Genomic DNA, 16,179 nt, shown 5'->3' with positions numbered 1-16,179 from the left:
CACACAGCAGCAGAAGTAGAAACTTACCCTATTGCGTGTAAGCGTGTGTTTGTCTGTGTGTGTGTGTGTGTGTGAGAGAGAGAGAGAGGGGTTAATTAAGAGTGAAAGAAATGGCAAGTTGGTACGTAATGTTTGTGTTTGCACTTGTACTCGTCCATGTTGTCAATGCAAGAAACATTCGTGAAGTGGCCAAACCTAAAGAACCTCAGACTCAGGTTTGTTCTCTTTTGTAATGATCTAACCTATATGCACAATGAACACAAAATAAATTACTTTACAATATTATGGTATTTTAACTTGTAACAAGAGGTAATTAATTTACCTTATTATTTCTTATAGGTTAGTATTTTCTTTTAACTAGAATCCACCTCATCGGTGCGGGGTTTGACACTGACCTCTACCTGGACATATCACAAAAAGGAGAATATCTAAAGCGGACATAAACCTTAATTTGCTTCCAATACAACATGATAAAATATACTGACATTCTCTACTGAATAATTGTACCAAAAAGAAGCTTGTTGAGGAGGAGCCCTCATGTAGATTGTAGAGTTTGTGTTTAATTTGGGATGTTGCCAAAAATAAATTATAAACGGTACAAATATAGTAGGCAATATTATATTTCCTAACTTAGTAATTCCACTTTTATGCACGGCTACATGTTATTTTTTGGTGATCTAATCAATAGTAACAAATTTCTTTTTGTGTGTGTGTGTCTCTGTATATATATATATATATATATATATATATATATATATATATTAAACATTATTTATTGTAGCATTGCTACTGCTTCTAACAAAAGTAGTTCCTAATTTGTATGTTTCAGGCTCAAACTGAGTTCCTAATTTGTATGTTTCAGGATCAAACTGAGGGTGTAACTGTAAACACTGAGATTATAACTACAGCTCCAACACCAAGCGAAGGACTTGATGACCAAAAGAATTTCATTTCATTTGGTGGGGTTGGTGGCTGGGCAGGAATTGGTGGCTATGCTGGTGTGTTGCCAACTTTCGGTGGCATTGGCGGCGCCGGTGGAATAGGTGGTGCTAGTGGAATTGGAGGGCTTGGTGGACTTGGTGGAGCTGCTGGCGGTGGCGGCATAGGCGGTGTTGGAGGACTTGGAGGTGGTGGTGGTCTAGGTGTTGGTGGTGGAGTTGGTGGTATTGGTGGCATTGGTGGTATCAAGCCCTAGAACATTTTAATTTTGTTGCTTTTGTCCAAACTCTTTTTTAGTATTGCATGCATGTTCAATTCTCCTATGTTTGCCATGTCAATTGTACGTCTAGTGTTTTGAAGTTTTCAAGTATTAGTAATACTATTTTCCTAAGTTAGGATATGGTAGTACTTTGTTTAGGTTGTAATAGGTTCAATTTCCAAGTCATTGGAAGTGTTGGTTTGACTTTTTTTTAATTTATCATCTATGTTTCTGACTGAAAAATATTGTTTCCTTTAACCCAAAGTACTACGTCGGTGTGGTGCATGCTCATTATCTTTTCTACTTGAATGTGCATGTTTATAAAATTGGAAGTGTTGAAAGTAGGGGTGTTGAAATGAGACCAAAAAACCGATTCGAACTGATAAATCGAGTCAAATCGATTTAATGAACCGAAAATCCGCTCGGTTTGGTTTGAATTGGTTTTAAATTTTAAAAAACCGATTAACATTTGGTTAAAAAAAAAAAAAAGCGAAGCAAACCGATATATATATATATCTCTTGCATATTATTATTTTTTTTTTATCTATCTTCTTTATAATTTTTGTTCATATCAAGTCCAATACTAATTCAAATAATTAGAAAGAAAAATCTAGCCCATTTTCTTGGGTGGTGTTCTTATTCTGTTTCCCCTACTTTCTGTGGGGAATGAAGCTAAGAGTTTTTTTTTTTTTTTTTTGGACAAAGAGATGATGAGACAAATTTGTGGAGTATTTGCTTGCATTTTCGACAAAACCTTTGTACTAACTTGAAGTCTTTAAACAAAAGAAGAATTCCTTAAAGAAAAATGTTAGGGAATGAATGTTTTAGCATTCATGTGAATGTGATACTGTTTTCACCATAGTTGGTGTATCTCAATTTCTGTATCAATTTCTTTGCATTATAAAATTACTTCCTTAAAAACTGTAAAATTCGAACCAACCTGATAAAACCGAAACCGATTAGATTTATACTATAATGGTTTGGTTTGAATATCAAAAAAACCCGATGTAATTGGTTTGGTTTGATTTAACCAAAAATCGAGTCAAACTGGACCATGAACACCCCTAGTTGAAAGGATCAAGAAATACCAAAAAAGAAAAAAAAAAAGGAAAAAGGAAAAAAGAAGAAGAGATTATATTCTCCATTGCCCATCTCACAGATAAATTGTAAACTTATAATTAAGCTTTATTCTAAATTAAGAAAATATCAATTTTCCAAATTGAACAAGTCCAAGGCTATGTATATGATTGTTTGGACTAGGAGATTGACTAGAAAAATCTTCCAGAGACATACCCTTTTTTAACCGAACATATCTCTTACTACGAAATATGACATGTCCTCCATATGACCCGTTAAACTAAGGAATTAGGATTTTTTTTTTTTATTATAGCAGATGACTCTAGACTCTAAGTGACTGACATAGTGATCATATGCAAGGAAATATATTCATGACGATAAATTTCTGTGGGCACTCTAATTATTTGTACGGTACTAATAATCGATCACTTATAATAACTAGAAAGCAAGTTGTATCCCTCGAGCAATTTAAATGACTCAGCCTATGTGATTATCGGTGAGCCAAGTTGTATATATAGATCTTGATTAATTACCGAATATTCCTTTAAGTTGAAATACATATACACCATGATTTTGATAAATGAAATTGGGTCAACTATAATTAATACCGTACTCACTAGCGAGAGAGAAATTTTGACGAAATCAGGTCACTTGAGTACATCGTATAAATTGAAACGATAGAGTTGTTGTCATTGTTCATGGGTAAGAATGACACACATAAATCGAAACATAAATAATCCACAAATTAGAAACAACAATGCATGTGAATTTTCGATGTCAAGTCCAGAAAAATGGTGAAAAAGTTCTCCAAGGCCCTGAGATTCTGAGTTACCTGGTGTTTTTCTTGATTATTTTGCGTCACTTTCTGTTTGTAGCGCATTAGTGGATGCACCAACACTTACTTTCTTTCTTATTTTGCGTTCCTTTATATCGTTGGGCGGAGAGTAAGCTTCACACATTTTAACAAGTACTTAGAAATTCAATCTTCACTTTGTGCCTCACTTTAAGATCACAAATCACAATGAATTGTGTCAACCATAGAATTAATTCAGTAGCTAAGGCGATTAATTATGTCACTTTACCCAGAAAAATGGCCTTTTGAGACTCAAAATATGTTCATACTTGGCTATTCCCGTGAGGTAGTTTTTCTCCATATAAAAATTGTCTATATAGGTCTACTCAACAATATTAATTAAGCATTCAAGGTGGTTTTCAGAGTTGAGAGACATGGCTCGATTGTTGTTCTTAGTGTTAGCATTTTTCCTCATGATGAACATTAATAGTTGTCAAATTTCAGGTCCTTCTCCTCTTCTAGTACCCCTAAATCCTTCTCCAATTAGTCCCGCACTTTCACCATTTACCGGTGGCGGTGGCCCAGGAGGTGGTCGTACAAGAGGTGGTTATGGCTCTGGAAGTGGTAGCGGTTATGGATGGGGAAGAAGTGGTAGAGGCGGTGGTGGTGGTGGAGGAGGAGGAGGCGGGAGGTGGTGGTAGTAGTGCTCGAGGAGGAGGCAGTGGTGGATCAGGCCAAGGTAGCGGATGTGGTGCGGGACATGGTTCCAATGGTACCGGTGGAAGTGTTCCAACTCCTAGTCCTAGTGTGAAGCCTTGGATGACAAGGAAAGTTTCACCTGGCTTTTACTAGTCACTAGTGAAAAATGCGATGTTCTTAATTGTTATGTGATGCAATAATATATACTAGCAGTACTATATAGTAATAATATTTTCTTTAGTACTCCGAGCTAGTAGAAAAAAGAAAAGAAAAGAAAAGAAAAGAGAGAGATAAGGCATATAAGTTGGAACTACTACTATGTTTGTTACATCTTGCATGGAGCCTTGCACGTTATAGTTCTTTTCTCTACTATTACTAGCCAGACTTCGGTCCTTGATTGTGCTAAATAATGTTATTTTGTAAGTTGTATTATGTGCAGGTACTGCTTGATGTTTGGAATTAATAGAAATTTCCATCGTGTAAAATTACAAAATACAAGATTAGTGATGCGTGCTTATCATTTAAATTTTTTGCTATTGCAAGGAATTGATTCTGAAAATGATAATCCATTAGAATGTCTCATATTAATTGATTTTGATTTTTGCGTAGTCGGAATCACCCTGACCAATGACACCCCTATCTATCTATAGTTTGAGAAATTTGATTTTATATATAGTCCATTGTCAATATTATTTTAGTTATATGCATGATCCTTTTCACTAGTTATCAATATACGATAATGTAGACGATCTGTAAATAAAACATGAAAGATTTTTACGTAGCCATTTTCTTCTATTCATAGGTTCCTCAAAACAGTGATATGACACCACCCCAAAAAAAAAAAAAAAAAAAAAAAAAAAAAGGCAAAATGGGGTACGTATGCTAATACTACATCGAACAGGTGTCGGTCACTATGTAAATAAACTATAATCCAAGGGTACTACAAAAATTATAAATTTATCGTAAGTCCCTCTCACTCTCACTATATAATGGTTTCCCCCATCCCAAAGGCGGGAAAAATTGGAAAGGAGAATTCACAGAAAGAGAAAATGAAGAAGTCAAATTCAAAATTCAGCAGAGATCTACATAGCTTGCTTGAAGCTATCAAATCTTCAGATGTAAGCTCCTAATTAAACTTCCAATTTCAACTCATTTTGTTTAATCTATTATGTCATTTTTATAATTTCCTTGTACTGTTTTCAAAAGTTAAATTCACTATAATTTCGTTATTATGAGTTGCAGTTTGATACTGGAAGTAGCGTTACGTTGTTTTTAGGTTTGGTTTCTCACTTTAAGTGCCCTATGTTGACTGTGTAGAGGTTAAATTGACTAATTTTAATTTTCAGTCATTTGATCAAACTGTACGTTTCACTTAATTTGTATAAATTACTCGTTTTCAGAAGTTAATTCACTATAATTTACTTATTATGAGTTGCAATTTGATACTGGAAGTAGCTTACGTCGTTTTTAGGTTTTATTTTCTCGCTTTATGTGCTCTATGTTGACTGTAGATGTCAAATTGACAAGTATCAGTTTCGGTCATTTGATTCAATTGTTTTGAATCATTTCCTATGTCGCGTTTCGATTAAATTTTACAATTTTCGTCGTTTTCAGAAGTTAATGCAACTATAAATGTCTGTATTGTGAGTCTCATTTTGATGAAATTACTGTTGGAAATAGCGTAGATTGTTTTTTAGGGTTTAGTTTCAGTAATGATTTACTAATCGTATTAATTTCAGTGATTTGATTCAAGTGTTGTATCGTTTTCTCATTTATGTTTTTTAAATGTTTCCTTGTATTTTCAGATTATTTTTCTCGAAAAAAGTTATACTTTAATTTCATTAATATGAGTTGTAGTTTGTTTACCGTTCAGTTATTCTAACTGCGAGGCTAGATTTGTTATCCGATGTTCTTGTTAGTAGATAACGCGTTGAGTCTGTGTGGAATTATAAAAGTTGTTAGCTAACCTTCTTAAGTAAACATCATATAGAAATTTCAGTTTGTTCATGGAAGCATTTGTAGCTTAATACTCTTTTGGCGAAACATGCTAGTTTAATAAGTTGTAAGTTCACCTATCTTAAGTGTGAATTTGTTGGTACATTCAAGGAAACTGGTAAGATTTGCAATAACTACAAACCCCATCACTTGCATCCATTTCCCCCATTCAAGAATTTGATACGTAAAGATGAGTATGTCTTATAAGATTTCCCTTTCTTCTCTTTTACTTCTATTTGTTAGCTTGGATTGAAAAAGCCCTGCCTATCCAAAGTTACATAGACATCCAAACTGTACCTGGCATTGGATAGAATCTCCATTTTAACCACATGGATAAGAGTCCCACAAATCACTTATCATAGAATTAATTGTAATGTGTAAACAAATCTAGTTTGTTTTATAGGCCCCAAAATATTAATAGAAATTAGGTCAATTCTATGAACTTAATAAAGTTCATATGAGGTTGCAAAGTAAGGACTTCTGAGTGTAAACATAAAAGTTGTATAGGCCGATATGGAGGAAGAGGAATTGAATGAAATACATTTGATTTAGAAAGAATGAGCGTTCTAACTCCTAAGGGAAAATATTCCCGTCTTTATCTTTGTTTTTGAAAGTTGGGCCGAGTTGTGGCCACGTCTTCTGTACTATAAAAACAAATGGGAAAAGCTCAAGATTTTTCTTCAAGCTGGTTTGGTAGATGTTTGCAGTTTCTGCTCTTATATAAGCTTGTTATAACTTGGTTTTTAAATTTCTACTGAGAGTTTGGTTACCTAGATATGGCATTTTCCATGAACATTGTTCCACCTGACTAATGTACTCTAATTCTTTTTTGTTCTTTCTGGATGCTTTCTATATTTGTTATTTCTTTTTCTTCTTGATGGCTTTCACTATGTTAAACGTTTTCTTGGATTATAACTAAGAACTCTTATCTTTTCACGAATCTTAAGCTATTCCTTGATATAACTTGCTAGTTATTTACATCCTAAGTTTGATTCGATATTGTCCTTTCTATCCGACAGGTTGTTGAGAATCGTGTTGAATTGCTTGATGAACTTGGTGAGCTAGATTTAAGCGAGAAATCAGAAGTGGCTTCTCTTATAGAATCCTTACAAGTATCCTGATGACTATTAGACATACTTTTCTTGATTTCACAGTGGAATGTGTGGATTAATTGGATTGAGAAAAGAAGAATTTAGTTTTCCATTAAAAAAAAAAAAAAAAAAAAAAAAAAGGGAGAATTCAGTTTGCTGACTCTAATGGAAACAAGAAACGGAAAAAAAAAAAAATAAGAAATTATTTTCTAAAATCACATGGAGACTACAAGACACAGCTGATCTGCCTAGGCTTGAGAAATGATTTTCCATGTTCTTCTTTACTGATGTTTAACTTGTTTATATTTTGTAAGCAAACGGAATTCCTGTATATTGTATAAATGTTTTGTTAGAAAGAATACATGCAAGCTACACAAAAACAAGTCAACTGCTCTTAGTCTTCATGTTTTATGAATGATGTTGCAACCAAATATATGTATTTATGTAATATCTGGATCTCATTCTTCTTGTTGGGTAAAACAGCTAGTTTGATCTCTTTTACTAGCTGCTCTTTTGATCTACCTTAACATTTTACTGGACACTCTGGGAAGACTTCACCTGTCTCGACATTTCTCAATGCAAATTGAACAAAACCATTTTGCACGTGGCTGCAAAGTATCTGCCATCAGACATATCTGCATGCCTAGGCCAGTTTATAGGCCTAGGAGCCAAAGTAAGTTTTGTTTCATTCCTCTTCTCCTTATTTATAATAAGTGTTCATGATTATACATATTGCTTATATTAAGTTCTTAATCATTAGGCTGCCGTATGGTGTAAAAAGCATCTACAGATGACACTCATGTCGACTCAGGACTCACCTGAAGAAGAACATAGTAGCCTCTTTTATCAGGTCAAGTCATTACTTTTTAGTATACTAAAACAATGTCACTGATAAGTCCGGATTTGGTTTTCCATTTCAACGTGAGGTTCTGATCTATCCTTTGTGTTCTTGAGTTATAGTTGCAATTTTATTTATTTGATTTTGAACTTTGTATCATAGTCGGCACCTGCATAACAATCAGAAGATTATAATTCCTTCTCTTGTGAAAGCAGTGAAGGTACCTTTTTCTGTAACTTTCATTATTTCCCTAGCATGTAAACCTTTTTCTCTTTTTAGTTATGAATTTTCTTCCATTCTAACTTTGAAAAATCCACTGCATTTTTAGTTACGGAGTCTAGTGCGGCAATGTTAAGTACTAGCAAGCAAATGCAGTCAACCAAACAAAACCGTCCATATCATCTGTAACACTTTAAACTGAACTGGAACACGTGAGTTTACCTGTTGATACCATTGTTCTTGTTTGTTGTGTCATGAAGCTGATTCATTTAAGTAATTGGCTAAACATCTAAAATGAACTGTGCAAAGGGGAAGGCCCTTGTCGATTTCGTGGTCATGTTTTTAGCATTAGACATTTAGCTGGTGCTTGTTTTATGTGCCTCTGCATTTCCTTAAAATGCAAGTTTCGTTAACTTCGAAATGCATGTAATGTCTCTAACAAGGCTTTCAAGTTGTACTTTTCTAACAGATCTTTCTTTTTTATCAGTTGCTATTGGATTTGCTTGGCTACTCTGCCTCTATTTTCGCAGCTTTGACCAGATACCCCGTTGCGGTTGACAAGGGGTTAATGTCTATTGTTGAAAATTTCATCTTGGAGGAATTAAACCTCACAAAGGATTGTATTTTAGCTGTGAAGGTATTGATTTCTAATTTAAATTGGTTCTCGTGTCGTGTTTCAGGTGAATACTCTTATTTTAGCCCTTTCCCCTCTTCTATTAAGCTCAAGTCTGTCTTACTCCAAAAATGTCATGATACTCTCCTATCATGGAACTAAAATTGTTATTTGTGAAACTCTAATTTCTGTCATTACGACGCTGACACTTACTGCATAACCTTTTATTTGTCCAGTATCTGCCACCATGGCCATTGTAGCAGTTTGGTACTCAAGTTAAGCTTTTATTATATTAGCCATTTTTTTTATCTCAAACACTTGTCAAGTGTTTGCCAGTTTTCATAATATTAACAGCAATAGGGTGCATGTCACTTGACAACTATTTCGAGTAATGGGAACCCAAGAAATTGCTTGAATTCATTGGACTCGTCATACAATTATAAATTGAGAGATCTTGTCTAAACCTACAGAAAGTTGGTTGAAAACCATATTCTTGAATTGAAAAAAAATTGTCAACTAAATTCCAGCGGATAAACTTCCCATAAAAACATAATATTGAATTTAACCATACATTGAAGAATGAACACAATACAGGGTTTGGTCGTATCACTTATCAAAAATGATTAAAAGAAAGCAGTCGTACCACCTTTTCAGAATCACTCATATCCTATTCCCATCTTTTCCTTCTTAACGGCCTCTAGCAAATCTGATACAGGAAATGCTTTCTTTCTCTCATAAGTAGGTGTAATAGTCAAAACATGCTGATTGCTGAATACATGTGTAGGTATATGCAGTGGAGATAAAGTTTGAACTGATCAGAACTGTTTGCTGTTATTATCTTTACTGCTCTAAGCTCTCGTGATTATCTCCAGGCAATTTCCTCATTTGGTTCAGACGTGCAGAAAATTGCGTTGGAAGTTCTTGATGCTCTGATACGATTATGTAAGGTATATTCCCATGGCATAAACTGGGATTCTTACCTTAAGATGATGAAGGAGGAAAAAAAAGTTGTGGATAATGAAGAGGCTGAAAGTGCAGATCATGTTAACAAGATAATGAAATTTGCGGTTGAGAAGTTATGTGAGTTGGGCATACTTGCAGCTAATGATGGAGGAAATCTTGTGAGCTTAATTAATTTGTCATGGAAAGGTGTAGTTAATTTACTTCAGCTTGGCAAGGGTTCTTTGGCTGTAAAGTTGAATGTAGGAGACATTATTCTGACTCTTATTTCTCTGGTTAATGGATCTTTGAGATGTGCGGCTGAGACTTGGTCATCCCCGTTGAAAGAAGCAGTTTCTGCAACAGAAGCTAGAAGAGTGTTTCTTCCGGTCAAGTTTTACCTTATTAATGCTGTACGAATTATCTCTCAGTACCCATCTGAGGCATTTCATGTGTTCAAAGATATAATATTATCTGTCATAATGATCTCAACCTTCAGAATATTCCTTATTAAAGATGAGCTGCTCAAATTTGCCGGTGATGCAATTTCAGAAATCCTGGAGCCAACATCCTTTCATATGCTTAATTCTTTCCTCAATTCAGCTCAAGTGAAATCAGCGCAGAGGTTTCAAATTTTGGACTGGTTGTTTGGTGATGAAACTGATTTAGATAATGTTCCCCTAGGATGCTGTGTTAATGAAGCTAGTGGAATGAGTGCAGTATTTTCTGTAAGTTCTGGCACTATGCAGGGAGCAAAGGTACTGTTTATTGGTCGTGTAGCCTTGTTCATTAATCTACTGAAAAACTCACCTGATCTTGAAGATGATGCAAGATTAGGGATTGCTAGAAAACTTGGATGGTTATTGTGCATTTTTACTGAGGAAGATGTATATTCTTCCATTCTTGTCTTGGAACTTCCTACAATGTCTCGTACTAGTCAAAAACAAGAATCTTATGAGCCCCTGTTCCATTTCATAATTAATGCCTTGAAAACCTTCATGATTGTTACCTCTTCAAGTCAAGCTTGGAGTGAAATAGAGTGTTTCCTTCTTGAAAACCTTTTTCATCCTCACTTTCTTTGTCGTGAGATTGTTACTGAGCTTTGGTGCTTTATCTCACGCCACGCTGAGAAAGTTGTGGTAGATGACATTATTGAAAAGTTCTGCTCATTAATGAAGTATGCAGAAGCTCCTGACTTTGCGCTAAATCCTGATAGTCCAGCCAGAAAAATGGCGAGATTTCTCTGTGTGCTGGTTACATGTGGTCCAAATTCTATGGTAGATAAAGTTTATAATACAGTTGTTGGATATAACACATCACACTATTCATCAATTACTTACTTAGCCCTGCTTATGGAGGGCTTCCCACTAAATTCACTTTCAGAAAAATTGAGAAGCGAGGCAAAGCAACGAATTATAACTCAATACTTTGATTTCCTTGAGAATTTTGTTGGTAAACTGCCGAGAGAAGGAGGGTCTGCTATTTTTGGTGCTCCAGTTTTTGCTGTTTCTGCCGCTTTGCAGTTTAGGTATGTGATCAGCTCCTTTTGCATGAATTGGCTAATTCTCTCAAACTTAATAGGCATTTGGCTGAGCCCCAAATGCCTATTCTTGTTAAACCAGCATAGAATGTTGAAATCTACAGTTTTAAGCTTATTCTGGAACAGTACCTAACTGTTTAAACTTTTTTATATTACCTGCACTCAATGATAAAACAAACGACTAAGAAAGTTTGCGTTTTAGTGATAAAGCAAATGACTAACAAGGTTAGCGTTTTCGCTGTCCTCTGCTTTATAATTGTAACAAATGTAACATTACGAGACTTATCTATGCTTTTAATATTGGTAAGTTCAAGTTACCAACCTTAGATTCCCGATCTTTTTTTCTTTCTTTCTTCTTATTGCAGCCTAATCAGCATATCAGATGCTGAGATGAAGACTATAAAGTTCCTTGTTGCTATTATTCACAAGTACAGAGATTGTTCAGACATCAAAATAAAGGATAAGTACCGCAGGCTTCTTAGTGAGACACTGGGAATCATTTCTAACATGAAGCATTTGTATACTTCCAATGAGATGGACGAAGTCATTTTGGCCCTTCAGAACCTCTTCATCTCTGGACCAGCATTATCAGATGGAAAATCATTTCAATGCAAACCAAACTTGTCATCTTTTATGGCTGGCCTTGGTCACATTGAATTGGAAGACCAAGAGGACAATGCAGTGAGTTCAGCTGTATGGGAGCTGTACCACATGTTGCTTAGAGAGCAGCATTGGGCACTTGTTCACCTCGCTATCACAGCCTTCGGATATTTTGCGGCCCGCACTACTTGTAATGAGCTCTGGAGATATGTGCCTCAAGATGCAGCTCTTTCGTTTGATCAGGAAACAGGAAAAGAAGCTGATGAGGAGAGATTTATGTCTGAACTGAAAGCATTTCTTGAGAAGGAAACAGCATGTCCAAAGATAAAACCTTGTCCTAACATGGTTAACATGTTTGCTATAGATGGTCAAATGCTGAAAGAGACCTTTAAAAAGATAAAAGATGTTGAAGCAAAGCTTGTGGTCTGTGAGCCCATGGAGATTGACAATCAAAAGCAACCCAATAGAAAAAGAAAGTTTCCTGACAGAGTTACTAAAGGAGTGGAATTACTGAGAGATGGCGTGAAGGTTATGGGTGATGCTCTTTCTGAGTGGCAGCATAACCAGTTCGACTCCACTGATACGCGAGACAAATTCTTGACGCACTTCTCTCACCTGGAAGATGTGGTTACCCACTTGGTGAGCTTAGCTGATAGTGGCTAGCTTCTACAGGAATGGTTCACATCTGCAGTCATTAGTGCAAATTATAATCAGGTGTTTGCATTGGACTTAATCTGTTATGGATAAAGGTGCGTCTCTAGGATTATCTATAATTCTCTAAGTTTAGTTTTGGATGAACTCAGGATAGCACGGTATTATTTTCTTAGTGTACGACATATATGTAAAGCAAGTCCAGAATTGAAGTAGTTATACACTTTTAACATATCTACAGTGCAAACAAAAGTACCTGTACACTGTTGGAGAAACGGAATGTTATTTTAGTAAACATCTTGAAATTTCTTAACTGTATATGGGAGTTGAAAGATTTTTCCGAGTTTTTTTTTTCTTTTTTTTTCTTTTTCCAGTAATTGATATCGTGACAAATCTTCTTCCATAGCAAACCGACCATTGTTATTCTTATTCCACCGTCCTTGGAAACTTTGTAAGACCAACCAGGTCCCCAGCATTGCTAGTCAAATAACTAGAATCAACTCGCTGAATATGTTGCACTTGATTGAAGCACTACTTTGATATGAAAAAAGAAAAGAAAGAATGAAAATCTTTCTTTCTAGTTGGTAGGCAATGCCAACTCCAGAGGTGGATTTTGTTCGAGTATCCCTGATATTGGTTCAATTAGATTGTATAGGCCTTGGATATTTATCATGTAAAGGCATTACTGTGACCCCAAACAAGCCAAGAGCAGGAATCTCATTTTACTCGTATAACTTCAATATCATTAGCCCTCAAGAAGAATAAGCATCATCTCCAAATAGTGGTACTGGGTAACTGTGTGATAAGTATCTCTGTATTTCGAGCTATCATAGTGGTACTGGGTAACTAGGCCTGGGGCGCATATTAAAAATGGGGAAAAGATGCAAATATACCCTTCAACTTTGCGATTTAGAGTAGACATATCCCTTGTTAAAAAAGTGGTGTGTATATGCTCCTGTTGTTATAAAAATGGTGCAAATATACCCTTTCTGTTGACGGAATTTAAAAATTCATTTAGCTTATGTTTTAGTTAAAAAGAAATGTCACGTGGCTTTAAAAAAAAAGTCTACCGATGTTTTTTGAGTAGACATATTATTCTAAAGCCACATGGTAATTTTTTTCTGGTGGGTCGGGTCTGATTAGTTTAAAAAAATGGGTAGACTTATTTTTTTTAAATGAACTAGACCCAACCCACCAGAAAAAAAATTACCATGTGGCTTTAGAAAATTATGTCTACTCAAAAAAATGGGCAGACTTTTTTTTTAAAGCAACGTGACATTTCTTTAATTAAGCTAAATGATTTTCTTTTAAAAAAAAAATTCCTTCAGCGAAAAGGGTATATTTGCACCATTTTATAACGGCAAGGGTGTATATACACCACTTTTTTAACGATTTAAGACATTTACTCTAAATTGCAAAGTTGAGGGGTATATTTGCACCTTTGCCCTTGAAAATATATAGGGAGATAAAGGATCCCCTTGACGGACTAGTAATAATAGTTGAAATTCCCTATATAAGGTGAAATTGTTTTTTGTATTCCATTGGGTTAAGAATCTGAAAACTTGAAAGACGAGTTAAAAGCTTGCAATACAACGTTAAACTACACGGATATAGAGTGTCACGAAAAAGTTTGTTACTTTACTTTCTTTGACAATTACTTGGATCAATTCCTAGTGCTACATTTCAGTTATTAATGTCTTCTTTTGAACAATGTATTTAGAGATCTAGAAATTCGTATTTTTGTCTTAATAGTATATAAAAATTTGTTTAAGCAATAAGCAGAAACTACCAAATATTATTCACCAGTAGAACAAAGAAGTAGTTTGAGATTAATCTTCATATTGTACTTCCCACTCGTAGAACCTAAGTAGGAGGAATGCTCCATTTTCATTAATCTGCCAAGTGCACCTTCTGTTAGCACACCTAGTCTTATCTCTCAGGTAATCAAACAGAACAAAATTTACCCCTAAATATTTACCAGCTCCATAATCTGCGATACATGACAAGACATAATTACCACCTGGTCTTGGGAGGTCAAAGTCGACTGTGTAAGTTTCACTTGTGCCCTGTGTAACAGTGTAAGTGTAATTGGTACATATTGGAACCCGTTTAAGTCGCACTATAACTGTAACTTATTTTCAACGGATATCGAATCATAGATGTCGATAGTGTATCTTTCTGGTGCAGGAGCTACTAATGAACAAGTAATGAACAAAAATAGGACAAGGATTGGAATGTGTAGTACTATAGAAGAAGCCATTTCTTCTTATTGTTTTTTCTTGTTCCTTCTTTAGGATTTTATTATGTCCTTTGTATAGCAAATAGCTTTCTTGTTCTCAATCTTTGAAATGAATTAGTTTCTATGAATTTACGGTGTCAAATTTGAAGAGAATATTTGTTCTCTTCCAATTTAGGGAAATTTGATTATGAATATTTTATAGTATCGCTTTGAAAGAGCGTGGAATATCAAGGTCCGAGATTCTCAATTAAACTTTCTTTCATTTTAGCTAGAATATTTCTCTAGTTCCTTTTTATTCGATTACACTACGTTGTCGGATTTTGGAGTCGCAAAGTTTTCGTTATCGGGGGCAACTTTCTCCATATATGAAGGAAGTACTATTGCGTAGGATTTCATAGTATAGGGGGCGTTTAGTGTTTGAATTAATATACTCATTTGTAAATTATGACTTAATTACTGATTATATAGTTATCATCGAGGTGGACTGCTATTACATTCAAGAAGTGGTCTCCTATTGTCTAATCACTATTGCTGATTTGTTTATGAAGAAGATGATACACGCAAGGCATCACAATCTTGAGTCCATATTGCTACTGTGGATCACTAATATTAATTTGAGGGGATGTTAGACAATGCTATAATTGCGTAATCATATAATTATCACAAAATAACTCCTTAGAATAGGAATTGATTACAGATTGTATTGTTGTCACAATATTTACTCAGAATTTCTCTCATTAATTTCTAATTTCCTCATTAATATCTTTCATAATTACTAGAAGAACTGTAACGTATAATGTTGACTCCCCCCCCCCCCCCCCCCCCTCTCTCTATTTACAAGCAGCAGCAACAACAACAACATACCCAATGTAATCCACTATTCTTCTCTCTCTATTTACAAGCCTTTGTCTATAATAACAACAAAACATAGTAAAAACCAAATTTAAATTCATGAGAAAAAAGTTTTATAGAGAGAAGAATTGTGATACAGCAGAAGCATATGAAAAGTATATAGGGAACCCCAAATCATTTAGGTTCATATAAAAAAAATCAACTAAATTAACATATCATTGATGTCAAATTGTCATATTTTTTCCTAATTAAGCAAGTTTAGCCAAAGACCAGTTATAAACTCTATTAATCGAATTGTTGAAGAAAAGATACAAACCATCCTCCATTATATTCCAAGTGCACCTCAATTCTTCACACCTTTTTCCATCTCTATTCAAGTCAAACAGAAGGAAATGTCCAATTCTATTCCCAGCAGTCATGTTACATGAAAGATTAGCTACTAATGTTCCAGTATTATTAACTGGAACTATGTACCTATGAAGATTTGATTGTTTAAGGCCGACCCTTGGAACCATTACACTGTCTATTTCACAGTCGATGTATAATGGATCAATCAACTCATTGATGACATCTACATTGTATGATATAGGCAACATCGACCAGTTGAAAACTAGATTTTGGGTGTTGTTGTAGAAGAGGTACAAACCATCCTGCATAATGTTCCAAGTGCACCTCAATTCCTCACACCGCGTTCCATCTCTATTCAAGTCAAAAAGAAGGAAAAGTCCAATCCTAGCTCCGTCATGCATGGTACATAAAAGCTTAGGTACTAATGTTCCAGTATTATTAACCGGAACGACATATCTGTGAAGATTTGATTGTTTAAGACCGACCG

General features: G+C 35.0%; 2 protein-coding genes across 3 annotated transcripts; both read left to right on the top strand.

Annotated features, from left to right (window-relative positions):
• On the top strand, positions 1-1,441 carry LOC132068325 (glycine-rich protein 23-like). Its single transcript, XM_059461899.1, has 2 exons — positions 1-215; positions 863-1,441. The coding sequence occupies exons 1-2, from the start codon at positions 111-113 to the stop codon at positions 1,193-1,195; spliced, it is 438 nt and encodes a 145-aa protein (XP_059317882.1). The 5' UTR covers positions 1-110; the 3' UTR covers positions 1,196-1,441.
• Positions 1,442-4,780: 3,339 nt separating this feature from the next.
• LOC132045167 (uncharacterized) lies at positions 4,781-12,524 on the top strand. Of its 2 annotated transcripts, XM_059435738.1 has the most exons (7): positions 4,781-4,885; positions 6,782-6,874; positions 7,392-7,526; positions 7,614-7,703; positions 8,398-8,547; positions 9,396-10,990; positions 11,368-12,524. In XM_059435738.1, exons 1-7 carry the CDS (start codon positions 4,817-4,819, stop codon positions 12,263-12,265), a joined length of 3,030 nt encoding a protein of 1,009 aa, XP_059291721.1. In that variant the 5' UTR covers positions 4,781-4,816; the 3' UTR covers positions 12,266-12,524. The 2 variants fall into 2 exon arrangements, with proteins under 2 accessions (XP_059291721.1, XP_059291777.1); XM_059435794.1 differs by lacking the exon at positions 4,781-4,885 and having other exon boundaries at positions 7,405-7,526.
• Positions 12,525-16,179: the final 3,655 nt, after the last annotated feature.

Source organism: Lycium ferocissimum, chromosome 1, assembly GCF_029784015.1.
Source record: "Lycium ferocissimum isolate CSIRO_LF1 chromosome 1, AGI_CSIRO_Lferr_CH_V1, whole genome shotgun sequence".
Lineage (NCBI taxonomy): Eukaryota > Viridiplantae > Streptophyta > Magnoliopsida > Solanales > Solanaceae > Lycium > Lycium ferocissimum.
The sequence above is the reverse complement of the archived record's forward strand: the minus strand, read 5'-3'. Positions and strand labels throughout refer to the sequence as shown.